Consider the following 27238-nt stretch of genomic DNA (forward strand, 5'->3'; position numbering starts at 1 on the left):
TGGACTCAAGTAGGCTATCTCACTTGGAACTGGGAACCGATACTACCAACGACTCCGCCGCACTCCATGTAATCGAACTGATGGAATTCCAGCAGAAACGTAATCCATTGCCCCTTTCAAATGCAGCCGCCCTGTTTACGTTAATTGGCGTTACGTAAACTCGCACGCGCATGTGCGTCTTCCGTTTTCAATGGCCTGCAGAGCACCACGTGTTTCTCGGAGACGCGTCACAAATACGCGCCCAAGTGGATTTTAGTCGTTCGTGTAGATGCGTCATCTCTGCAGTTGTGTTTGCCGGTAACGTGTTTTCGCAGGTCTGAAAGGTCAATAGTTTCGGAACCGATCGCCATCTTGGAGCAGGAAAGGAAGAACGTTGCAGAGACATGGCCAAGCATCACCCCGATTTGATTTTCTGCAGAAAGCAGGCTGGCGTGGGTAAGCAAGTTAAATATCTTGGGGGACGATGTTTACATAGAGCTCCACCGCGCATGTTGACGTTGTATTCAGTTCTCCCTTATAGAAGCACGCACTGTTCATTATTGAGAGGAGGGAACCATTCCACGACTTAGAATCTTAGTGCGAGTTGACAGTCAAATCTAGTGATCCTTTGCTAGTCCTACCTATACTAAGTTGGGGTAATACTCCCTTCTCAGTGGAAGAAAACAACTTTTCCAGCTTTCCCGTGGGGATGGAAGTTAGGTCGATGGGACTACACAAACCACACTAGTGGCCCTGTCAAATTACCCTAATTTGGTGGGTGCCGCTCTCTTCCATTTAATATTCCACATCGCGATAAACCCAATGCTTAAACGTGCGTCAAATTCGGTCACCATCTTTTCACACCTTTGTCGTCCAAAAAATAAAACAAAACTGTACATTACCTCTACGTCGATCCCAGTCATTATAACGAGATGAATCCCACCACCAAGACAGGAAATCAGGATAAGGAATGCACTGTACACCCAGTCCACCCTTACCTGGGTACGATAAATGGACGTAGTTTCTACAGCCCTTTCGTGTGTGCGTTTTTTTTGTTGTTATTCCTGTATACTGGGACAGCGATGTAGAAATTCAGTGCCGGGCTGTGTCCTCATCCGTTGTCTATCCACCCTTGCTGGGCATTAGTTTGGGGGACGGTTCATTGATGGAGCTCCAAGCCAGTCCTGCCAAGCGTCACGCAACAGGTGTGACACTCCCGCATTTCAGTGCGGTGATCCGCATCACCGCACTGAAATGCATTGTCACGCATATTGCCACCGCCTGCCAGGCGTGCAACCAGCGGCGCCTGTGCCCGGGCTCTCTGCTGCTCGGACGTGCTGCTTGCTGAGCCCAGTTCCTAAATAGTTAACCAATCTGCTCTCAGCCGTGGAGTGGCTGAGAGCGCTACAGTGTATCTCTGCCCAGGCTCACCTACTGTGTTTTGCCCTGTAAACAAATAAATGTGGCGCCGGCGGTTCGGGGCTTACTCATCACGCTGTCTGCAGGGGGAGATAGGGGCTGCCCTGTCAGCATTCAATACTGCTGTCAATCACTGAGGCACCATGGGGCCGGGATTAATAATCCGGATGTGCCGGTGGTACTGTGCCATCACATTCGGAGGAAGTAGGTAGAAGCAGCGGGGGAATCTAAGTGCAGGCACTGGGAGACTCGAGTCTCTTTGCGGCGTGGCACTCACTCCTTGGCCACGAGGCAGGCCTGGTGGAGTCGGGTATTGTCTGCTTTTGTTAAATCGCTTAGTTTGTAATAGCCCGCGCTGACTGAGGTGCTGTGGTCTTACCTCTCTGGGTCAAGGGAGAGGAACAATGTTAGAAAATAATAAAGTAACAACCGCACCAGCCTCCTGTGAAACCTGTCTCCCGGTCCAGGCTGCGTTTTCGATGGCACGCTGCAGAGAAAATGAATTCTAAGTACTGCAAATGTTATTTAATTTCCCTTGATTGTACAGTATGCGTTTTCAGTATATTGAAGGCTTACGTAGAGGACATTCCTCTTTTCAGCCCCTCGTTGTCGCAGCTAGGTTAAGTAAAGCCAACCGGGTGTGATTTTGAATGGTTTCTCTCCACTAGAGAGCGGGTTCTTTTATAGAAGCCACCGATTCCAAATCGCCCTGTTAGGGTGCGCATTTATGGAGGCCAGGCAATTGTGCTGTATAACTTAATGTGTTGCATAATTCGATTTTGTCAATTTCGTAGTTTTCCACTTTCCCTTCTCCTTTATTCTTATTTGGCTATCTATGCTCTCGTCCTCTGTCTCGTCTGACCTTCCAGACCCCCCCCACCATCCCCACGGTAACAACCGCACCAGCCTCCCGTGAAACTGATGCCCTTTGTGCTTGTGGCTGTACTAATAATTTTCATGCTCTCTGCCCCGCGTCTGAAATAAGCTGGGGGCCAACAAACTCTGTGCTGGTGGAGGGCTCTCTGCCCCGCGTCTGAAATAAGCTGGGGGCAAACCAACTCTGTGCTAGTGGAGGGGCTCTGTATCGAGTGCGCGCACTGGATATTTTTCGCCTTTAGAGGGGTCGGAGCACCATCTCACATAGCGAGCTCTCCCCTCTATACTGGTCCCCAGCCCCCTCACCCGAGACCACTTTAAATTTGCAGATCGATTTACAATTTCTGTTTTTCACACTGGAGGGTCAACAACATTCCAATTAGCTTGCCATCTCAGCATCACCTCGTGGAAAGTGTACAGTGTGACCGGGGTGCCTGTAGTCTTGGCACATGTGCACACGTAAAAGTGCTGGGCAGCAGTGGTCTGCCAGTTCAGATGCACGACAAAGTGATAATCAGGGGCCATATTCGGAGGCTGCCCAACGTCAGACACACCTCACACTGGCCCTCTTATAACCAAACAGTTCTTGTTCAGCGCCAGAAATCTGCTTCAGTGACTGTGCAGCACCTGCCTGTACAATACGAATGTTTATTTGTAAATTGTAACAGGTGCAGAGTACTCAATGAGTATACGGTCTGTCTGACATGTCGGTTAGGGCCCTTCCATTTCTGGTGCAGCAGTTTTAGAAGCGCCCCAGTTTCTCATTCCTCGAACGGCTGTTATTTCTAATATTTATATGTTTTCCTCGTCTTCATTGCTTGATTTTTGCTTGCAAGAAAGTGTCACTCATACTCGTTGAATGTCACTCCTAATTATACTGAAATTTTGAAAATGTCACACATAAGCGATCTGAAACCTTGGCAGCTATGCCAAGCATTGTAAGGTTTTGTGATAGATTTCCAACTTTTCTGGTGTAAAAGCAGGTTCTGCAAAAGACACACAATTGATGGACGGAATGCAGAACAAATCAAAACATTTACCTCCTCAGTAAAGAGATCCGGGTTAAATCAATCATTCTTTTGCTCACCATGCCACCTCAGTTTAGACCTTTGTGATATGCAAATCAGTTTTGACCCTGTGTCTTGTGGTAACAGTCCAACCCGAACTGCCAAGCCAGGTCCTCCCTGGACCGGAAACAAGCATCCCAGGACCAGTTTCGGGGTTTCACTCATCAGCCAGGATAGGTTGAATCCAGTGGCACAGTGAGCCCGGCACCCACGTCTGGGCATACCAGGCGCACCTAGGGCAAGAAAACAAAAGACACCCAATTGATGGACGGAATGCAGAACAAATCAAAATATTCACCTCCAGTCAAGAGATCTGGGTTAAATCGTCATTATTTTGCTCACCATGCCACCCCAGTTGGTGGTTTTTGTAAAAGTAGGTTCTGACTTGCTCTCATCCTGTGATGGGCTCTATATCATTGGTTATTGTGCTTAATTAACTATGCTGCAGAGTTCCCAGCTCAGCATCTCCTTCCTGTAAGTTTAACCATTTATGTTTGTGAGCATGGCACCTTTTTTTAGGTTTTGCCGGAGACGGCGTATGCGCTGTTGGCAAAATCTTTTGTAAACCAAAAAAAGCTTCAAATGTGCTTTTAGCCGCCCATAATAACCATTGGTTGGCTTCTACATCACTCTTGTTTCCTTGCTTCTTATTGGTCAGTCCCTCCTGCTGAAGCTTCAGTGTTTGTCCTGCTGTGGAGCATGGACAAAGTACAGCTTCCGGTTTGTAGCCAGTTTCCTTTCACATGCACCTCCGGGTACTTTACTTTATTTCCATGCACTCTGAGTGCATGTGTCTGTAGTTCATTGTTGCCACTCCCTCCTCCCCTTTGAGCTCCCTCACGTGGTGCTATTATACATCTCACCTTTTATTTTCCAAAAGAGCTGTAAATGGCTAATGTGAGATAGCACAGAGTGGATGTAAAAGAGCAGGCAGCAGGTATGTCTGAGCATGTTATTGGACAAGTTCTCTGTATGTGCACATGGGTCACATGATTGAACCTGTCAGAAATATTAGCGGGAATGGACGCCTGTGGAGAAAGTGCGTCACATGTAGGTGAGGTATTTTATTGCCTAAAAGTAATGAGCACGGGTCACCAGTACCAGAGTGGCTGATTTCGGCCAGTGTGGAAATAACGCTCCCACCTCAGACCTGTCTTCAAAAGAAACTTCCCAGTGTTTTCAGATGATGGCTTTAAAAAAAAATGTATTTGGCGTAAATGATGCAGTTAAGCCAAGAGTGATCTAACTTGCACACTGTACATGCCAGTAAATGAAGCCCTTTCTTTGGCTATTTTAGCTTTAATTTCCCACTTTGCACAAAGCCCCTTTTCTGCAGCGCTTTCAGAAGCCCACTTCGTAAGAGTGTTGATTGCTGTGTGATGTGCAGGGCAGCAGCTCCAAAGTCAAGCAAGACTTAAAGATGTAATGTTTTTAAAGGACATATTGTCTTTTTGAGGGTTTCTTTAAAAACACTTGGTTTTAGCTAGGAAGGCTGTGTTGGTCCAAATCGACCGCTTTCTTTAGTAGCAATTGTGTCCTAAGTGAAGAATATTCAAAGTTCATCCTTGGGGGTTATGCTATGTTAATTACTTCAGAACTGTAAATAAGTCTTGCCCGCTTCCTAATGCCTTTCATATTGCTGCTCCTTCTTGCACCTCCCTCGTATTTCTTGCTCCCCAGATCTTTTTTTTTTTTTATTTAAAAACATTTTTTTTAGACAGTGCACAGCAGGGCGGGCTGCTGTGCAACATGAATTAAAAGTTTTAAAAAAAGCGCTAAGACAACGGTCAACACTGGCTGCCTCATAAGCTTTAAATCATTTATATTTTACTTTAAGCCATGTTGCAGAGCAGCTGGAGCTGCTTTGCAACATGTCGAAAAAAATGACTACGCTAATAGATCCTACATGGGTGAAGCCTATATGCTTTGCCTGTGCTTGTTAAATCACCTATGTTTCTGGTTACTGTGGACCTTGGTGGGAATCTTTTTCAGTGAGGGAAGACCTGTAGGGCAGTATGCCTGGCTCTTGGGCACATACCCCTTTCTTTTGCATACATCTTCAGAGATATTGGTCTACGAAATCTCTGTTGTTGGAAGTCACATTGTCTATTCAGTGGCATTTCCACCCAGAGAAATTGGCAACAGAAAACCGTATGCATCTGGATCCACCATTGAAGCTATTGGCTGATGCCAGCTCCATTGGATGGGGAGTAATATTGGATTCCCTGCCAGCGCAGGCCAAGTGGACCAGAATTGTGTATTTCAAATCATCAGACCCTAGAGAACTGACTGCAATACTAAGAGCCTTGCACCATTTAAGCAACAACTTCAAAGAACAATGTGTTGGTGAAATCAGACAACGCAGTAGCCTGTATAAATCTTCAGGGCAGCACTCACCCCGAAGCTATGAACAAGGTGGCAGAGGCTCTGGGTTTATAGTCAGAGAAACCTCTATTCTCAATATCCTCAGTCCACAGCAGAGGTTTGTTCAGTGTCAAATCTGAAGGAGAGCAGGCTTTATTTTCCTCACATATGTCATTGCTGTCCAAGACCACTTCCCAGAGACATGGAAAGATTTGGTTACACATATCTGGACGTTTCTGCCCGCAAGGACAAATCTCTTCTTCCCAGATTTTGTTCCGGCGAACCAGAGGTAGGACCATGACTGATTGGTGCACTTCTAATCAAGTGACCAATGAAGGTATTGTTTTCATTCCCTCGGCTTCTCTAAATCCAAAAATGCTTCTCAATATTCTGAGAGACAGCAGAGGTGATTGGAGTTGTTCCATACTGGTCATGCAGCGGTTTTTTCCACTTCCCAAACCATTAAGTGTCTATTTCAAGACCTATTTCTCATTCCATAGGTCCTCCTTGGGATCGCCCTGTGGTTCTCCAGGCTTTGCAGCGTTCACTCTTGTGAACCCCCTTCTATTTACTGACTTGAAGTTTCTGTCTTAAAAGGTTGGTTTCCTTGTAGCCAATACTTTGGGTTGTTGGATTGGTAAATTATCTGCCTTATGTCATTCACATTTTCTTTGTTTTCTAGAAGATCTAGTGATTTTAAGACTAGACTGATCTTTTACTTCTCAAACTTAATCAATCTTTTAATGTTTGCCTAGAGATTCTTACCTGTCCGCTTTCCGTCCTCTTCGTCTAATGAGGAAAGATTGTTTTAGTAGTAATATGTTAAATGGGCATTATACACTTTTCTTGTCAGATCTTGCTTCTTCAGAAAACTGTCATCTGTTTTTCACCTTTGGTAAGACAGCAGAGGTAGGAAGGTTTCAGAAATGACTCTGAGCAGAAGGATCACAGAGACTATTTTATTGGCCTATCCTGAACAAGAGGAATTATACCCTGTGTGTATTCACGGTAAATCAACAAGAGTTTTCAGCATCTTGGGTGGAACTTCGGCGAGTTCCTCTGCATGAAATCTGTAGAACTTGGACCTGGTCATAAGATTAAATATTTACTAGACATTATCTTCTTTAAAGGATTAGTAAGTGGAATGGGATTTTTGGATCTGATTTTTTGCTTTCTGCTGCATTATAATGTTTGGCTGGTTGAATGATTTATGAATTTTTGGGTGAATTGGGTATATGAATGTACATTAAAAGTGGGGTGCATTATATGATGTACAGCTCACTTTGAGATCAAAGGCCTGTTGGCTTGTACCTTATGTTGCAATGATTGGGATGAGGATGTGGGACTTGGAGGCAATGGTCCGAATACTTATTGGTCCTTAAGTCCCTCCTTTGCTTTCAGGTTTTGATATGTGCTTGGGGATAACCGGAAAAGGATGTGGAAATTTAGGCCCATTTCTAGTGCCCACTCAGGGTGGGCGGGGTTTATTGTGCCTTTTTTTTATTTTTTATTCTGTCTTGGAGGTGGGATTTCACCTCGTGTTCTAATGATGAGTACGAGTGGCACTAGGAGTAATGAAGATTGTAGGCCATTATCTGCTCATTGTAATGTAATCGCCCTTATGGAAGTCTGACTCCACCCTCGTTTTTAGAGTCCAAAAGCTGACAGGTTTGCATGCTAATTTAGTGGGAGTAGGCAACAAATGGAGCCCTCCTATGTTGGTGCTTTTTTATTGGTCAACCTGTTTATTTCTTATTCAAATAAGGTTTTCGTAAAAGCCAACATTTTACACTTATGATCTGCAATTTAAATTTGGCATTGTTTAATGCCCAAAAAATATTCTCACATCCTACATAAACAACTAGATTGCAGCAAGTGCTCAATCAATTTGAAATTTATTGTTGTTGTAATTTCCATTTACTAATCTCAGTAAAAGCAAGATCGTGAGATTTGATAAAATCTAAAAAATGGATTATCATGGCAGTACTAGGCTGAAATCTTAGTTATTGTTACAAAATAAAACTACTTCTATCTGGCCATTGATGGATCTTTGTTTTGGAGACTGATGCTTGCTATGAAAAATACTATGTCTAAATCTCTTATGAGATCTCTAGTATTAGCTTAACATTTGACTCTTGGCTCCTTTCTCCAGACCTACAACTTTTTCTTTTTTCTATTCACTACATGATTGTAGGTGAGCCACTGAAGTCTGCAACTAGCTTACAGTTCCATTTCTGTTCAAGCCATTTGCCTGGAGTTGGCCTTTTGCTTTGCTAAAACGAGTGTTCACCAATTGTTGTGATTCTTTGAAGTTCAAAGAGCAAAAAAAAAAACCTGCTGTCTTATTTAGCCAAATACTCCTTTAACACTTGGATAAAAATAATACTTGGCGGAGCTGAGGGTGTGAGCTTTACCATTATCATAACCAGTGTACACTACTGCAAGAACTATAATGAGGTGGTCATGCTAGAGAGATTTGAATTGTTTGAAAATGGAAGTTACCATGATGTTTACCAGCCAAAATTGAATGTTTACAATGGCCTACATATTGCAAAGCATTCATGAAACAAGAGTTTAGATGTATTTATGTGGTGTTTCAGTTGAAGCAGTGGCTAATACATTTCTTAGGAACATGGTATAATATTCAACCTGAACTTAAGGTACTGTAGATTTTATGGTATTCAACCTAAATCTTTGTAATATATTATGGTGAACTGACCAAAGAGATGCTTTTGTAGTATCTTCCTTTGTGGGTAGTGTCTACCATCAGGCTTACTCGCAGACTGTAGAAATACTGACAATAGAATTGCATTTTAATAAATAGCTTTCTTCTTCAATCTTACTTAATTGAAAAAATGTCTGGTTTGTATTTGAAACTATATATTTAATACATCTTTTGTAATTCACTAAGAGTAGGCAACCACTCCAGGACTGTTTTTTGGCTGAGCGCTAAATGAGTGGGAGTAGGCAGCCTCTCAATTGCTCCCTTCTCGGTGTGCAGTACCTTATTCAGATTAAGCCAGAACACAGGCACTCATTTAGAAGTGTGTGTTAATTTGGTGGCAGTAGGCATCCACTCCAGCACTTCCGTGTCGTAGCATTCAGTTGTGGTGAGATTTGCCTTTACGAGTCTGCGTTGAGCACATAAACGTAGAGGAAGCAAACACTCTGTACCGCGTTTTTAGCCTGACACCATGGTGATATCTTTCACTCCCCACTCCATAATGTAAAGGTGAGGGAAGGTAGTGTATTGTTTACATAGGTGTGACAGAAGGAATGTCATCTATTGCATAGAATTGTTTCTTCTGAGGGAGAAGGGGTTTCAGTAGGATTCACATGGAAACCATAGCTAAAATAGGTATTCTAGATGTTGCAAATTAAGCCACTAACTTTTTTCCTCTTTTTCTTTCAGCTATCGGACGCCTTTGTGAGAAATGTGAGTATTTTTCTGCAACAGTGAAGGAGGGTGTTGGAGCACATTGAACTCCATTTCGTTGCAGCAACCTTGTGATGATTTCTTCTCATGCTTAAAAACAAGCTCATCTTCTTTCTGCTTTTTTACAAGTGTGGGAATACCAATGCTGTCCATGCAGTCCCTTTCTGAGCCATCTTTCCTATTAGAGGGCAATTAGAAGCATCTCCACATGGCACTTAACAACTCTAATAAACCTATTAACAGACAGAAGTCGTTCAAATATTCAGGACTCCTTAAAAAAAATCCTTAAGTACACATTAAGTTATTCATTTTTTTTCAATGATGCACAACTTTGTACCTAGCAAGACTATAACACTTCCTTTTCCTTAACCTTTCCCAGAGATATGGCAGTGCTGCATCCCTTTAGCTTAGATAAGTTACATATCAGAAACACTGTGACCCATCTCCACATGCATAGTAGCTCTAGTCTTGAGCAGTCCATGTCTATTTGTGGCTCCCTTATAAAGTTGAACCCAAACAACCCTTCTCTCCAAAGAGATCCAACCACTCTGAATTATCTTAACCAGGCCTCGAAAAATGTACTCCCCCCCCCCCCCCCCCCCCCCCCATTTGCAATTGCAAGTAGCATTTTATCAGGTCGAGCTAATTTTGGCACCTACTAGTCCCATCTTCGCTGCCATAGCATCTATCCTATATTTTTAAACCAACATATAAAAAACACACTATAGACAGGCACAACGGACACCACCAAGGACGCAGAAGCTGGAGCCAACGGACAACTTATATACACAACATCACAAACCACGAAACCCAAAACTCACTGGGATCTCAGCAAAACCGCCACTTGGCGCAAACATCCGACCAAAATCATGTCGCAAAGCAAACCAGCCTGACTACAAAAGGGTCGGAACACAAAATAGCCCTGGCGACTGAAAACAATAAAACTATCGTTCATGTACACAACGAGCAGTCAAAAAACTTACTAAATAGGTGGCCAACCAACGACCCGGGAATCAATAAATTCTGCTTGGCGGAAGCATTTGCCCAATACAACACCATCATTAAACCCCCAAAATGCTCAATTACGAGCACATCATGATGGAAATAAAGTTGTCCAAGAATGCGCTAGCATAGCAACCAACTACAGCAGGAGAGAGAGAGTGAAAACACTGCTTCAAAGCGATCAACACAGATACAGTACACCGAGAAGGATTACATAGCACCATCCACCACTCCGGGCCAAGCACCCACACTTCAACATCAGATAGCCAGCGCAACTTGACTCAGACAAATCTGAGCTTCGTTGCTACCAACAACAAAACCCCACGATCAAGAGACGAGGCTGCGACAAACCCGAAATCAGATACCATCAATTCATCACCCGACATCCAGCATAATCTGCTCCAGGCGTCACGGCTAAGCGAAGAGGCAACAATAAAGCCAATATTACACATGATCAATGTAGACAACGTCGGCTGCCAAATAATTTTTACCCCCGCGTACGTGACCCAAGGCAGACACGACATCTTAAACGGGAATAATATCCTAAAATTGTCGAAAGAAATTAAGGAACTAAGCGCCATTAAATCGTCCGACTTGGACCGGGTTTAATTTCTAACAAGTACTAATGCAACAACGTATGAACAAACAAGGACAACATGGACCTCTGCTGCTATAGCACAAGCTATTCTAGGGCAAACAGAGATTTTCCAAGCATGGGGCATTCAATTATCACAGCCAACTGCCCCAAGATACCCGCTTCCTCTACAGACAAATAGTGGCACGCAACTTACAAGAAGACTGGCTGACCTTGCCCCGAAAAAAACAGTCTACTCTATATTGCACAACGCCAAAGGCAGAAGCGAGGCAGAACCTACAGGCAAAGAGACGGACTCAGTTAACCCCTTCCATGCTGATGACGAACCCCAGCCGTCATGCACTACGGTGCTCGTGTGCTGATGACGGCTGGGGTTCGTCACGGCCCGCCCCTGTTCGTGCTGTTTACAGCACACCAGGGGAATCGCGGCAGCATGGAAAGGGTTAAAGCAGGGGAACAGTTAACCATAACTGACTCCTGGAAATGGCTTCCCAGCATATTAAACAATAAACGACCTAACTGACCGATCTGCCAAGAAAGAAATAAAGCAGTACACAATAACATACATAATATTTCATGGAATATAGCGGGCGCAAAAAGACTGCTGGACGATGGTCTCTCCTTGGATGAATGGGACAAAGCCGACATAATAGTCCTACAAGAGACATGGATGCAGGAAGAAATTGCATTGGCGGGCTACATCCACTACACGGTGCCAGCGGAAAAAAAATTAAAATCTACGGGAGAGCAATCGGAGGCCTAACGGTATATGTGTCGACTGCTCTTAAAATCAAGACCGAACAACTCCAATCGCCGGATCCAAGTTTACAGCTAATTAAAATGTCAGGCCAGAAAACGTACGGTCATAAAACCATAATATTGATCAATTACTATACCCAACTAATCTGCAGGTAAAAAAGACAAAATATACTTTATTATGCAAGGAAATACTAAAACTTCGAAGCTCTGAACCAACTTGGAACATCATTCTAACAGGAGATTTTAACTCCAACCTCACCAGAGGGAGACGAGATATTAACCTCAGATAACATACACTGGAACGTCCCCCAGCAGGCAACAGCTGCAACAAAGAGCCGAAAGGACAGCCTAGCCACTCACTTAGTAACAGACCTAGAGTACCTAGGTATGCGAGTACTGAATGGCAGGACAGAGAAAGACAACCCACCAAAGAAAACGTTCTGGGGTCCTTATAGTCAATCCACATTGGACTTTACGATAATAAGTCTTCCATTGATTCCTCCATTATTCACTTTTTATATCGAATACACAACAATGAGCGATCACAGCATGCAACACCTGAAACTCAACTTCTTTTCAGAGACACTGCAACCTCTGTATTCCCTGGAGGGCCAATTAGGAACAATCAACCAGAAACTAATATACTGGAACAGTTCAACTAAACAGAATTGGACTTTAATAATAAAGGACGCTCTCCAAGAGGGAAACGGAGCTACAACAGACAAGATACAAGCCTGGTCTTTTTCTTGCAAAATGAAAGCTAAATATGAAACCAACAAAAATATTGGCAAAAAATAAGCACCCGACTAAGCAACTGCCCTGGGCACTAAATTAACAAAGAGGGGCCTTATGGAGAAGCCAAAAAAATCTGCCATTAAAAGCGAACGATCCGAGCAGCTTGAATACGTTTCTTGCCCACAGAAAATTATGTAAAATAGGGATCTGGGAGCTGAAAAAGAAGGCGAACGACGACTTTTGGATTAACTTACTGGCCAGCTCTAAGTTACAGGATTCAAATACATTTTGGACCATAATAAACCAGTTGACAAGGCCACGAAATGTTCTGTCCTCAAATATTCAAGAAACGGTATGGTCAACTTTCCTGTCGACAACATTTGAAGGAAACCGATGGAAAGCTCCTGAACAGATACTGGAACCAGCTGAACCACATTTAAACAGATGCGGAGAACATCACAACACTGACTGTACGACAACGGCACAAAGGACAAATACGTGTACTGCAGCCACAGATGGCTGGTACACGGCAGACGAGATTATCACCATCATTAGAAAGGGAAAAAGTAATGGAGCGCCGGGCCCGAATGGCATCGCACAAATTGCCTTTAAGGATGCACCAGATTTTTGGGCACAACATCTCGAAGAGCTTTTTACAGACGTTCAAAGTTACAACCGCATCCCAAAAAGCTGGAAAGGCTCTATCATCACCCCAATACACAAAGGAGGAGATAGAGCCAACCCTTTAAACTACCGCCTAATAACACTCCAAGACATTGAAGCTAAATACTTTGCCTCTCTCCTCTTAAAAGACCTAGTAAATTGGGCAGACGATAAAGCAATAATCCCAATAAACCAAACCGGCTTTAGAGCCGGCATCGGAACTACATCTAATATATTAACAATAACCATGATAGCGGAAAAATGCCAGCGCTCGAAGCAGGACCTGAACCTCTGTTTTATCGACCTGAAGGCGGCCTTCGATAGCATCGACCGCACGCTATTATGAGAAGCTGAAAGCTTGGGCCATTCCCGAGAAAATACTGAGGGGGCTACTCCTATTCTACACAGATACTTGGATACAAATCAAGTTGGGGGACGGATCACATCTATCAAGAAAAGTATACACATCGATTGGACTAAAACAGGGTTGCGTTTTAGCACCACAGCTTTTTAACCTATTCATATCAGACCTCTCCGGAAATTTAAACATTTGTAATGCGCACGCAACGAAACTTGGTAATTTTCATCTTACCCATTTGGCTTACGCCGATGACCTTGTGCTTATGAGACTAACTAAAGTGGGCCTGTCCAGGCTACTGGCAGTAACATCACAATTTTTGACGGCAAATAACCTTACTCTGAATTTATCTATGACAAAAACGATGTCAATAACTAACCGTCGTACACTCCAACTTAATATCTCACTTGAGGGAAAATCACTGGAAAGAGTAACAAACTATAAATACTTAGGATACTACCTAGATGACAAGCTCACTCTGAACGCACAAAAACAATATATGAAGCAGAGAGCCAGAGCATTAACATTCGCACTTAGCTCACTGGCAAAAAAGTTGCAAGGCCCCTCGCTGAATCCTCTATTAACAGTGATGGCAACCAAAGTACTTCCAACACTATCCTATGCCAGTATAGCCATGCAGGGCAAGGATGATATTACCTTAAACAGCCTTGCTGCAAAAATCTACAAGAAGGTCTTGCAACTCCCACGCTCAGCTTCACCCGCCCAGATGCGTTTAGAATTTGGCCTGATGAACGAGACACTGGGAAGACTCTATACAAGCATTAGAGTTTGGTATAGAATTAAAACGAACTCTACAAATAACACCTTGGACAGCTTGTTATGGCAGGAATTAGAAAATCAACAAAATTCTGCCGCAAACAAATATCTGTCTGGGGCAAACTTGCACAGTAACCTTGTGGGAAAAAAAACAACCATTCACGTCCTTTAAACGGGTTCTAAAAAAAAAGCGGCCTAATTTCATTCATTAATTACGGATAAAGCCATCTTTGCCGCCCGCTCCCACTCATGGACCGTGATTAATAGTTATAACAATCTCATCCCGGCTACCTACCTTGCATCAACGTACTCCGTATTCATTAAAAAATGGCTGATGGCAGTGAGATTCGGAAAACTACCAACTCTGGATGACGAGCCTGTCTGGAAACGCTCGGATGCAAACACCTGTCGACTATGTGGCATTACAAAAGAAGATATAATCCACATTATATGCCACTGCAAAACACTGACCCAGGAGCGAACACTTTTTCTAAAGAACATTTTTAAGGCCAAAGGTCTACACACCTGTAGATCGGCCATTATTGGTGCCTTAGACTCAACAAACACAATAATCAATTGCAAATTTATAAAGTTCTTGATAGCCTTTGAAAAGCGGCTGAAAGCTCTTGATATTTTAAAATAAGATTTTCAGCATTTTTAACGACGAGCAATCTGATAAAGCTCTGAATCAGCATCATCTTAAATTTTGTATTTTAAACTGTACTAAGTAGAATTTTATTGACTTTATTGTAATGGTAAATTCTCTTTATCTTCGTTTTGTTATGGTTTTAATTAACTAAACAATAAAGAACTAATTAGAAATTAATAGTCCCATCTGGCGAGTAAACTTAGGCTGGAAAGGCACAGGTGTTCAGTTCATTCAGAAAGTGAATGAGCAATAAAGAAGCCATTAAATCTTGTTTTTTTTTTCTTGACACATTTGTGAACTGTTCAAGGATAGAGGTCAAATCTAGTTTGTCTTTAATTGCTGATTGGAAAATGAGGATTATTTTTCGCTCTCTTACTAGAGTTAAAGGTTTCTGTCAAGTGAGCGGTCTGAAGATGTCAGTTATTTTTCTCTAACACAATATTTATATAAATAGCCTGTAAATTAATATTACAAATAATTTCCAAATATATCAGGAATTACAAAAAAAAATTGCTTTTGTAATTAAGAAGTGTGATGCAAACAGTTAAATAGGAGCAAAACAAACCAGAACACTTTACTTGGTGATGTGCAAATGACACATATTTGCAGAAACTCCATTACCAAACATAATAGTTTGTACACTCTATAGTTTTATCAGTAAAGGCGCCTGTCCATGGGAAAGTTTGTGGCCATTTAAATGTAAAATCTGGGGGGCGTGGCTAAGATGGCGGCGCAATAGGACGTGGAATCCTGTCCCTCTGGTGCCGCCAAGTTTTAGCTTTGATATATCACCCACCTGGTGTGCCACCCGGTGATATGCAGTGCTGGAGCGACCTCGGCGGCTGATCCTGCGACAGTGGGCCGATTCTCTTTTGCAGCAACCCCATAATTGTGGTCCTCTGCAGCGACGTGTAGTGACGGCCTATAGCTGTGTGCGTCCCGGAGCTCCCGTATCAGTCGTCTGAGAGTGTTTACCCGCGGTGGGGATCTGAGCAGCGGGCCAGTAGAGTATCCACCTGCGCGTGACTAAGTCGAGAGCAGGCAGCGGGGCGGCCAGTGCTGCTTTTGTGGTGAGGAGAACCGGGTCTGTGCCATTTTGGGGCTCTTTTTCCGCTAACTGGCCTCACCTCGGGCGGGAGTTAGTGTGTCGGGGCCCGAGAGGAACGCAGCGATTGCTCCTGACCGGCTTCCCGGTGGTAGCCCGCGGTGCTGCTTTCTACGAGCCTGGCAGTACTGGAGGCACCAGGTTTTGTCCTGGCCCTGGATGAAGAGGGGCAGTTGGCGGCAACGAGTGGCGAGTGAGGTGAGGAGCGAGCAGTCCTGAAGTGAAGGGGGTTGCTCGGGGGTTTTGCTCTTGGTCCGCGGACAGTGAACGCTGGTGAGAGGAGCTGTCAGCACACCTACACAGAGATTGTGGTATTTCGCCGGGGGGGGGGGGGGTGGATTGGAGTGTCATCCTGGGAGGGCCCCCTCTGCTGAGGTTGGTCTGCGGTGCTCCACGTACAGCCTGGCCGTGTGATGAGCCTGTTCGGCGGCGAGGGGGAACCCCCCCCCCCTCTTGTGGCTGAGACTGCGGGAGCACTGGGGCTTGAGGCTCCGCGGCCTGGGAGAAGGCGGTATTGATGCTCTGCGTGGCCTACAGGGAGTGAGGATTGGGTGCTCCCCGGGTGCTCCTTTGATAAGCCAGGTGGTGCAGCAATTCTGGGGATGTCTTCCTGCGTGCATGGTACGGGCAGAGACCCAGTGAGGAATGCTGCCTGGTGTCGGTCCGGACGGAGAGTGGCGGTAAGGAGGGTGCAACTGAGCAAGGCTGGAGCTTTGGTGGGCTTGATCGATCCATGGATCGGCAGACGACACGCACCTATTCCGTATACCAGTTGGTTGCTGTTGGCTCGGGCTTTGCATGAGGTGATTTTGTCCCCCAGGGAGGCGCAAGGGTGGCTGATCCCTGGACAAAACGCTGAATTGGGGGTGACTTAACGCAGTGGTGAGCCCTTCGCAGTGCATATAAAGGGCCTGGGCTGACTCTCCGTGACTTACGCTGTAACACTGGACAGAAGGGCTGGTGGGAGTGCCGAATGACGTCTGTCAGCCCGGTAGCCTGGCTTGACATCGTTGAGTGACAGGGCCGAAATAGCGACAGCGAGGGCACGCAAGGAAAAGTCACTAAAAGAACTACTTCTCAAGCAGTCCAGTCACTCCTCTATGCAGGGAGAGAAGGGTGCAGGCCAGTCGGAAGGTGATGATGCCCCCGTAACAAGCCATTATGGTAGAGTTATTGACAGCCATAAAGGAGGACATTCAGAAGCTAAAATCCCAGCTAGCTGCAGATGTCAGAGAGATGCGGCGCAACGTGGATGAAATGGGGGAGAGGGTGGCAACTCTGGAGGAGCACGATGGAAGTAGGGATGAAGAATTACACCTTCTGCAGCAGGACGTGCTGCGTCTTCGTGAACAGAACGAAGATCTGACAGCCTCCACCCTGGTTAAGCGACACACGTTTAAGCCTGTGACCAGCTATCTCAGCGAGAAGAATATCCCTCACTCCTGGGGCCACCCGTTCCGCATCCTATTTAAGCTCCAAGGAAAGCTCCTGCAGCTCAGATCTCTTGAGGAGGCATTGGAGACACTGGGCATCGACAGCGGCACGGCAACGGAGGGTGCTGAATGGCGTGGCTCCTGACGTGCTCGGCACAACTCGGCTTGGCAGCGAGTGGGGAGGGCGTCGCCCATCTACAAGCCCTACCAGGCTGTTTGAGCGAAGCAGTGATTTCCTCCCTGTCCCAATCTGCAGGGAGCCCAGCTCCCCCGTGACATGATGGCCATGTGAGGTGTTTTTGGGAGGTGTCGGGGGGGGGGGGGGGGAACCACACACACAACCCCCCCCCCCCACCCCCCCCCCCCCCACACACACACCCACCCCCACACACACACACACCTCCCACATACACCCACACAACCCCCCCCCTACACACAACTCCACACACACAAAAATGCAAGTGTCCGTCTGTAACACAACTGGTGCTCATGTAAAGAGCTCTGATACCTTTTGGCTCTAGTTTGCTCAACAAAAAAAGTTTGGCAAAAGCTGCATGATAAAGCATAAAGGATGTTTTCTACCATTATTTATCAATGTAATTGCTTTCTTAGAATTACTCCTTGAGGACCCCCATTTCTCTCCCCCACTACTCATACTTCTGCAGATGTCATCTAAAGCGCAGCCTCTTTTAGGCAATCTTTTATTCCCTGCAGTCCATCAGGGGTTAAAACATCTGAAATAGCAAGCAAGGATGAAACCACGGCATGAAAAAGTCTGTCAGACCAGCTGCTTTCGCGTTGCGTTATAGTTGATACACTGTATCAGGCGCGCAACACCCATTGGCATCAAAGGGCTTCAGCCCCCCTCCACCCCATGTCGTGTGTAGCAGCCCAGGACCGCTCTCAGCCGCACCCGAGCACTTCACAGGTCTTTAAAGAGCTTGTGCATGTTAATAGGGCTTTGTTGTTGTTTCACCCCTTCTAAGAGCCCCTGCAGCCCGACTCTGCCGATTGCTGGCCGACATCATCTCATCGCGCGGCACACCTACATATGTGTCGCGCCACAGTAATGTGTCGCGCCACAGTAATGTGTCGCGCCACAGTAATGTGTCGCGCCACAGTAATGTGTCGCGCCACATAGTGTGGAAAGCTGTGCCTTAGGGCATGTATGTGTGCCAAATGTGCACCTATGCATATTTCAGGGGTGCAACAGGGTGTCCTTTGGACACACCTGCACCCATGAAATTATTCTCAATTTGCGATTTAGCAAATTGCGAATCGCAAATTGAGAATAACTTCCCATTCATTCCTATGGACCTCCTGGCCATGGAAATTAATGGGAAAGTATTCCTTAATTGAGATTCACAATTTGCTAATCGCAATTAAGGAATTTTAAGAAATCGCAAAAAAATGCGATTTTGTACATAACCTATTTGCGATTCTCAAATAGCGATTTCTATTTTTTTTTAAACTTGTTTTTATTGTTTTATACATGGAAGGCGACGAAACATACAGTTGCAGTATCTTAAACGTATACAGTACATTTACAGTCGGGTCCGCATCAATATAGCATCTGCACAGCATTAGGAATTCCATCAGGTCAGAAAAAAAAACAATGGATAGCATACAAACTGCAATTAGAACTCTCAATCTGAAAGGGCATCTTCCACGTCAAGCCGTGGGGGCTCACGTATATCTCCCCTGAACTTGTTCCATGCACCCCAGATTTGCCCCAACTTCCCCTGGCACCCCCGGTGGACACATACTGCTTTTTCGGCCACCATCGCATCATCCATGTCTCTGCACCAGTCCCGCTATGTAGGTAGCACATAAGAGCCCCACAGCCTAGCTATGTTGCGTTTTGCCATCATCATACCCAACATGGCCCAATCTTGCTGACGATGGGTTAGGTCCGTAGCACTTACAGAAAACTATTTTGAATTCATGGGCAAATTTTATCATCAGACCCAAGGCACCTCTATGGGCAGTACATTTGCTCCCTCGGTAGCCTGTTTGTATATGGCCCAGTTTGAAACTACACACATAGACCATGAGTCCAACCCTTTCCGCAATAACATCCAAATGTGGAAACGCTTTATCGACGATATTCTGATCTTGTGGAAAGGACCCACAACTTCCCATGAGGCTTTCCTTGTGTGGTTAAATGCGCTAAACCCACATTTGAAGTTTACCATGACTTCATCACCCGAGGAGATTGCTTTCTTGGACTTAACCATAAGACTACACGAGGGGTCTATAAGCACCACCATGTATCGGAAACCCACCGACCGCAACAGTCTCCTCCACTACAAAAGCCACCACCCGAAGGCCCTGCGCACCAATTTGCCCTTTGGGCAATTCCTGCGTATTAGGCGCAATTGCAGTAATGTGCGTGATTACAAGAAGGAATCCACAATCCTGTCTAGGAACCTTCTCGACAGGGGTTATCCTAAAAGCGATGTCCTGAGAGCTAAGAAACGGGCGAGGAATAACAATCGCGAGGCACTGCTTGAACGCAGGGAAAAGGCCCCAACTGAGAACCAACCCATCACATGTGTGACCACATTCACCCCCCTGTCTAACCAAATCAGGAAGACAATCAAACACCACTGGGGAATATTGAACACAGGTGACATGACCCTGGAAGACCCAAGGTTCGCTTTCAAAAGATCACAGAACCTAAAGGATATTCTAATTAGCACCCGACCCAAGAAGGCCAGAAAGGAAACGCAACAGACACTGTGGCATCTTCCACCGGTCACGGGCCACTATCCCTGTGGTATGTGTGGAGTCTGCCGGTACACAATGACAATTAAAACTATACAGCTCTCGGAGAATTTCATCTGGGAGTTGAGGCACCATACCAACTGCTACACCTCACACTGTATATACCTCCTCACTTGCCCTTGTGGTTTGCAATATGTCGGAATGACAACCCGCCCCATCAAAACCCGTATCATTGAGCACCGTAGCAATTTCCGCTGCAAAAAGACACACACAAAGATGTGTAAACACTATGTAGACCAAGGCCATGACGAGGATTCTGTCAAGTGGGTGGTACTTGAGTCCAGCCCCAACTGCCCTAAGAATGCCCTCTTCCAGAAGGAACAGAGATGGGTCCACCGTCTTTCCTCTGATAGATTGGGTCTCAATGAGGACATCCCGTGGCACTCACTGTGAGCCATCCAAACTCCAACTTATCATATTGTTGCCATGCAGCCTCACAACCAACATCTGGCTGCAATCTTTAATTATACCTCCCCCAACTGGGTTCATATCCCATAGTGAGCGTTACACACAGTGAGCACAACACACACTGTTAGATGCGACCTCCCAGACTGTCGGCTTCACGACCAGAATTAAAGTCACAGCACTTTAGGGGCTATGCATGACACACTCGGAACTGATGACTGTGCCAAGTTTTTTCCACTATCATCCTTCATGAGCCATCTACACTCTACCCCAGATGAATACACACCACAAGCTTCAAAACAAAACCGCCTAGAACATGCTAGGTCCATGGATCCACTCAGGGGTTAGGCTACATAACACCAGTCTAAGATGGCCGCCGCAGTACTGATCGGCATCATATTTGATAATAATGTGCGACCAATTATTTTTTAACTCTGGAGCGAAACCCGGCTCCCATGGAACATAAGCTGCTGATTTATGGGTATCCTAACTCTGCAAAGCGGTGCGCTATTCAGCGTCATAGCCCCCCCGTAGCTACCGATCGACTAGTCTAAGATGGCCGCCCCGCGATCGGCACAAACCACGTGACACGCCGATAGGCGGAGACGCGCGATCCGTGTTGATTCGCTGCCGCCAGTGTAAATAACCCTCCCCGCCGAGCTCCCACATCTACTCGAGCTCGGCGGAGAAGGGTAGGTCACGCAGCGAAGGCACGAGAGATTAGAGGTAAGTGCTGTAGCGGGACATTAGGGCTCTAGACCAGGAGTTCCATGTGGTTTTAGTCACTGCCCATTTACTAATGGTTGCCTGGCGGTTTGTCTACCTTGACCCCAGTTTCAACCTAAGGACTCATCCTTGATGCTAGATCCCGCCGACCCCTCATGTGGCTGTTAGTTCTTGACAGTTTGGTGAGTCCACAATGTTAATGTGTTAAAACTTAGGCTCTTTTAGAGTCAGTGTGTGTGCAACTCTTCACCTATTCACTTTGATATTATTATGGGTGTCCTCCTCGCGTTTAACTGATGCAAAAACACATGGTATGAACCCAGTTATACACTTGAACCTGGACAGCTGCTGCATATCTTTATTTTAAAACCTTTTAAACTTTTTATTTTAACCTCTTCACATGTCACAACAATCCACCTCACCCACTCAGTGATTGTTCAGTGTTCCACACTGTAGACACTCGGCATACATCACCACTGAGGCATGCAATGACTGTTACTTGAAGCACTAGTACAGCATGCCACATTATTCACAGGTCTTTCCCTTGGCGTGACCTATTCTGCTACCTGCAAATTGTTTATAATGATTGTTGCTTTATCTCCTTTCTATGTCTAGGCATAGGACAACTCCCACAGAGGTAAACACACACAAAACTCACACATGACACCAGCATGTTTTAGATCACCTTGTTAAAGGTCCTGATGAATCGCGGGCAACTTTTGCCCACAGCGAGAAACATGTCGACCGTCTTCACCACTAGCCCCATCTAGGTTCACCTGACCTTACTCGTTGAGTCCTAGTGAGCTAGCCCCCTGGTTTTTAATTGCAGCTAGGGACCCCCTGAATAAAGTTGATTCCGGTACCCTGAGCTACATTTTAAATATCCCTTTTCACCGTCACATACCTCCCTGCCCACACACCCACACCTCACCATAAGGCTGTTGGAAAAAGATCTCCGCCAAAGAGCCCCTCTTTGAGGTGAGCCCGTCGGGGACTGCATCGCCTCCCCGACGAGGAGCAACCGCCGATGATGAAGCATGACATCCTTCGGGGTGTGTGAGGCAAATCCATCCAACAAAATGGATGCCCTTGGGTGTTACACTTACACCTTCGGTCACGCCAATTAACTTTTTCCCTAATCACGCCTAGGAACAGTCCGGCACCCCTCCTTGTTAGGTCCGTTGCTTCCCATACATTTAACAGGCAGCGCCAGGGATCAGGCAACAGGGAAACGATTGTGGTTTGGGAAATGGTGCGCATCACAGCAGTCCAGTACATTGCCACCCGACCACAGTCCCATATAGTGTGATAGAATGTTCCCTCCTCCCCGCATCCACGGAGACAATACACATGGGAAGCCTTTCCTATCTTGTAGAGGACTGTTCTGGTGTAATATGTGCAGTGAAATATTTTCAGTTGGACCAATTTAAGCCTGGAGGGGATATCTGTCTCCCGCGGTGAGGAAAGGGCCTCTTGCCACTCCGAGTCACGGAGGTCACCGATATCTCTAGACCAGCTCAGTCTCAACTTAGATAACATGTCAGGGAGGTTGTTAACCAACTTTCGGTATGTAAAGGACGTTGCTTTGCACGACATGTGTTCTGTCAACAATCTATCTTCAAGAGGGGTGGATTCCTGCTGATTCATCCCTGCCGGGATGGCTGTTTGCAGCGCATGTCGATATATCTAAATCGTTCCGACTGCGCCATATCGTAATTGGTTTGCAGGAATGAAAAGTCCACTACCGTGCGTTTTTTCCAAAGGTCTCCCACCACCGAAATGCCTGTGCTGTCCCAGGCCTGGAACCCCTTACTGTTGCGCAGGAAACCCAACCTATGCGAGTCCCATAAGTGTGTCATTTGCGTGATAACATCAGAGCGCTGAAGGCGCCTATGCGCTTTATACCAGAGTTGTGCTGTGTAGGGCCCAATAGGTCTGACGACACGCCACGACTGTAGAGGTTCCCCAACAGGCCTCTGGATTCCAAACACTGTCTGTCTGCTAAGTATGCAGGCTCAGTCTGTGGGGCAACAGCCAATAGTTGATTTGCTTGAGGTGGGCCGCTCAGTAGTGCAGTTCGATATTTGGGAGTGCGATACCCCCGTCGTACCAGTCTTTCACCAGCTTGGATTGCGCAATACGTGCTGGCCTCCCATCCCATAGCAAGGTAGAGACCGCCGCCGTAATCGCTGTAAAATAGGAGACCGGGAACGGAGTATTTTCAAGGAGATACAGGAAGCGAGGGAGTGACCTCATTTTGAATAGTGCAGCTTTGCCCAGGAGGGTGAGACGGAGGGAGCGCCATACCTTCACATCTCGTTTGAACCGGTCCAGTGGGGGTTTCAAATTTAGGGCGAAGAACTCGTCTAGGTCCGATGACACATAGACACCCAGGTATTTGAAAGCCGTCTCGGTGGGACGTAAAGGGCAGCTCGCAGGGAGCCGAGGTGGAAGGCCGGCAAGAACGAACAGGACTGATTTAGTCCAGTTAATCCTATATCCCGACACTCTCCCAAATTTTTCGCAGACATTAAGGAGTTCTAGAATTGAATTTTTGGGGGAAGTGAGATCGAGAAGGATATTGTCCGCATATAGGGATCCTCCCATACATCCGACCACTGGATGCCCTTAATGGAGGGCTCCCATCGGATCCAGATTGCTAATGGCTCAAGGATCAGTGTAAATAACAAGGGGGATAACGGCCATTCCAGCCTTGTCCCACGTCCAAGTGGGAAGTCTCTAGAGATGTGACCATTTGCTGCTACCTGGGTCAGGGGTTTGGTATAGAGTAGACGGATCCAGGCGCAGACCTTAGGGCCAAAGCCCATGTGTTGAAGCACCGCGAACAGATCAGGCCATTCCAAGGTATCGAACGCCATAGTGGCGTCAAGGGAAAGGAGGACAGCCGGTTCCTGTATATGTTCCCTGCGGGCCAGCACCGCCTGCAGGCGGCGCAGGTTGAGTGTTGTACTACGGTGTGGCATAAAGCCAGACTGATCTGGGTGTACCAGATTGTTAAGGTGGGGGGCCAGCCGCAGCGCCAGTAATTTGGCGAGGACCTTTGGTTCCACATTTATTAAGGAGATAGGGCGATAGGAGGAACAGGACATCGCCGTTTTGCCAGGTTTATGGATCGGGACAATCGTGGCAAAATGTTGGTCCCTAGGCAGTTCCTCTGCTTCTAGACTATAAGAAAACATATTAAGAAGATAGGGGGCCGTTGTTTGTACATTTTTCTTATACAGTTCCACCGGAAGCCCGTTGGGGCCCAGTGCCTTACCAGACGCTAGCGCATAGGTTGCCTCCTGTATTTCCTCCGCGGTGATGTCTGCCTCAAGGAGGAGCACTGCTTCTGGGGAAAGGTGAGGGATCGTCAGATCTTTAATATAATCGTATGCCTCCTCTATCGTGTAGGGCGCTTGGGGAGCATATGTGTTTTCAAAATGGTCGGCCAAAAGGCCAACTATAGCCCCAGGATCCGAGGTCGTATACCCCGAGGGGGACGACAGTTGCGCAATGACTCTACCTGCTTTTTCTTTTTTGTCCAGCCAGGCCAACATCTTCCCCGCTATATCCCCTAGCTCATAAACCCTGTGACGGGTCGTCTGCAGTGCATTTTTTTTTTTGTAAGACTTTATTTGCATTTGACAGTTATACAGTACATCATTCGCGTGTATAGAGGATATTATCACGCCGTAGGCATTCCGGTGTTCATGATACACAGCTATTCAGCCGACAACCTCTAGGTCCGGCAGCGATTATGATCATGGTGCGTCAAGTTTTCAATTATCATATACAGTATTATTAGTCTTACTTTTTAAATTATTTATTTAAATTAAAACAAAACTGTAGACTCATCAGGAATTATGAACAGTTCAATAGAGCTTCAATACACGGACATTCATCTATATCGGTGGGGCTTTACTGATGTACTACGCTGTATTCTACCCATGAGTTCCCCGTTGTCTCCTACCATCACACCCATATCCCTCCCCGTATCCTAATCATGAGTATGTATTAGTTCCCAAGTACATCCTCCTCATCAGAGCTATCCTCTCCCTCCTCCGGCAAAGGTTCACACAGTTCACCTCTATACTTATTCCAGGGTAGCCAGATCTTGTTCCACTTGCGAGGGTTGGCCCTTATTTTATAGACTGCACGCTCTGTAACCATCAGTGTATCCATTTGTTTACACCACTGCGCTAATGTCGGCGTGTCTGCCGCCCCCCATTTCTGTGCTATATCGCGCTTGGCCACCATCGCTCCTATCACCACCCACTGTTGACCTTGTCTAGATAAATCTGTCCTCCCTCACACATTCAACAAGCAAACCCACGGGTCTGGTGTAAGTGAGACTTCCAGTGTTTGTGAAATGGTTCTCATAATCCGCCTCCAGTATTCGCTAATGACCGGACATCCCCAAAGTGTGTGAAGGAGTGTCTCTTCCTCTCCACAGCCTCTCAGACAGTTCGGATTCTGCGCTCTATGTATTCTATACAAAGGGGTTCTTGTGTAGTAGACTCTATGGAGTATTTTAAATTGTACTAGGCGGAATCGGGCCGATACTCCGGCTTCTCTCGGGGATGCCAGTGCAGCATTCCAGTCTGTTTCGTCCATTTCTCCCAACTCCGTCTCCCATTTATCCCGTAATTTAACTAGTGGGTCCGGTAGATTATTTAATAGTTTTCGATAGGTGAGTGATGTAGCTCCTGTTTGCATATAGTCAGTGAGCAGGCGGTCTTCTAATGGAGACGATTCAGGGACTTTGGTCCCCGGCTCTATAGCCGTCACCAATGCGTGTCTGATCTGTATGTACCTATGTCTCAGTGGGTCCTAGGTCATATTGTTGTTGTAGGAGTGAGAATGGGATCATACCGTTACTTGTCCATAGGTCTCCCACTGTGGAGATTCCAATGTTGTCCCATAGGGTAAATCCTTTGCTATTTCTCAGGCAACCCAGTGCTTTAGTGTCACACAGGGGTGCGAGTTTGGTTATAACATCCCCCCATTTTAATCTAGCCTGCGCCTTATGCCATAATATTACCGTGTGCTTTGTCGGACCTATCAATTTAGTCAACAGACGTTTATTATATAGTGGTGCCAATAGGCTGTGTGTTCCTAATTGGGTTCTGTCAGCCATATATGCTGGGTCGTCTTGTGGTGCGTGGAGCCATTGGTTTATCACCTTAAGTTGGGATGCCCAGTAATATAACTGTATATTTGGCAGCGCTATCCCACCGTCGTACCATCCACAGTTAAGTTTTATATGAGCCACGCGAGCCGGGCGTTGTCCCCATAGCAAACCTGAGAGGACTGCTGTCACCTTCTTAAAATATGAGGGTGGGACAAGGGTCGGAGTGTTCTCCAATATATATAAAAAACGCGGAAGCGCCTTCATTTTAAATAAAGCCGCCCTGCCCAGAAGCGTCAGTGGTAAATTCGCCCAGTGTCTGGTATCTGCCTGCAAGCGAGTGAGATGGGGTAGTAAATTCTGCTTAAAGTAGTGCGAGGCGTCTCGGGTTACATAAATGCCGAGATATTTAAATGAGGTGTGTGCTATAGTCAGTTGGCATTCGCTGGGTAAAGGCGGCAGGGGACCCCTCAGTTCATATATAATCGATTTTGACCAATTTATGGTGTAGCCTGAGTAAACACCGTGTGCATTACACAGATCAAGTAGAATAGGAATACCTGCAGCCGGGTCAGACAAGTATATTAACATATCATCAGCATAAAGGGAGACCCTGTCCTCCCAATGCTCCCCCCAACTTACCCCCTTTAACAAAGGAGTGTCTCTAATGATAGTCGCTAACGGTTCCAGAACCAACGCAAACAGCAGAGGAGAGAGAGGGCAGCCCTGCCTCGTTCCTCTAGCCAGTGGCATGTCACGTGAAACGTGGCCATTTGCCGTCACATGTGCCACAGGTTCCGTATATAAGAGTTTTATCCACGCTATGAATTTAGGGCCGAAGCCCATGTGCGCTAGAACTGCGAAAAGGTATGGCCATTCCACTAAATCAAACGCCATCTTGGCGTCTAGCGAGAGAATGACTGCTGGTTCTGACAATAGGGGGGCACGCGCCAGCGCGCCATGGACTCTTCG

The 27238-nt window shown here is 46.1% G+C and overlaps 1 protein-coding gene across 1 annotated transcript in view; it reads left to right on the forward strand.

Annotated features, from left to right (window-relative positions):
* The first annotated feature begins 226 nt into the window (after positions 1–226).
* The window catches only part of PHF5A (PHD finger protein 5A), a 68055-nt gene continuing 41043 nt past the window's right edge, over positions 227–27238 (forward strand). The window contains exons 1-2 of the mRNA XM_086963513.1: positions 227–435; positions 9118–9141. Of these exons, the coding sequence (XP_086819639.1) occupies positions 384–435; positions 9118–9141 (76 nt within the window). The 5' untranslated portion in view covers positions 227–383. The remainder of the gene's footprint in view (positions 436–9117; positions 9142–27238) is intronic.

This window comes from Lissotriton vulgaris, chromosome 1_1 (assembly GCF_964263255.1).
Source record: "Lissotriton vulgaris chromosome 1_1, aLisVul1.2, whole genome shotgun sequence".
In the NCBI taxonomy this organism is placed as follows: domain Eukaryota; kingdom Metazoa; phylum Chordata; class Amphibia; order Caudata; family Salamandridae; genus Lissotriton; species Lissotriton vulgaris.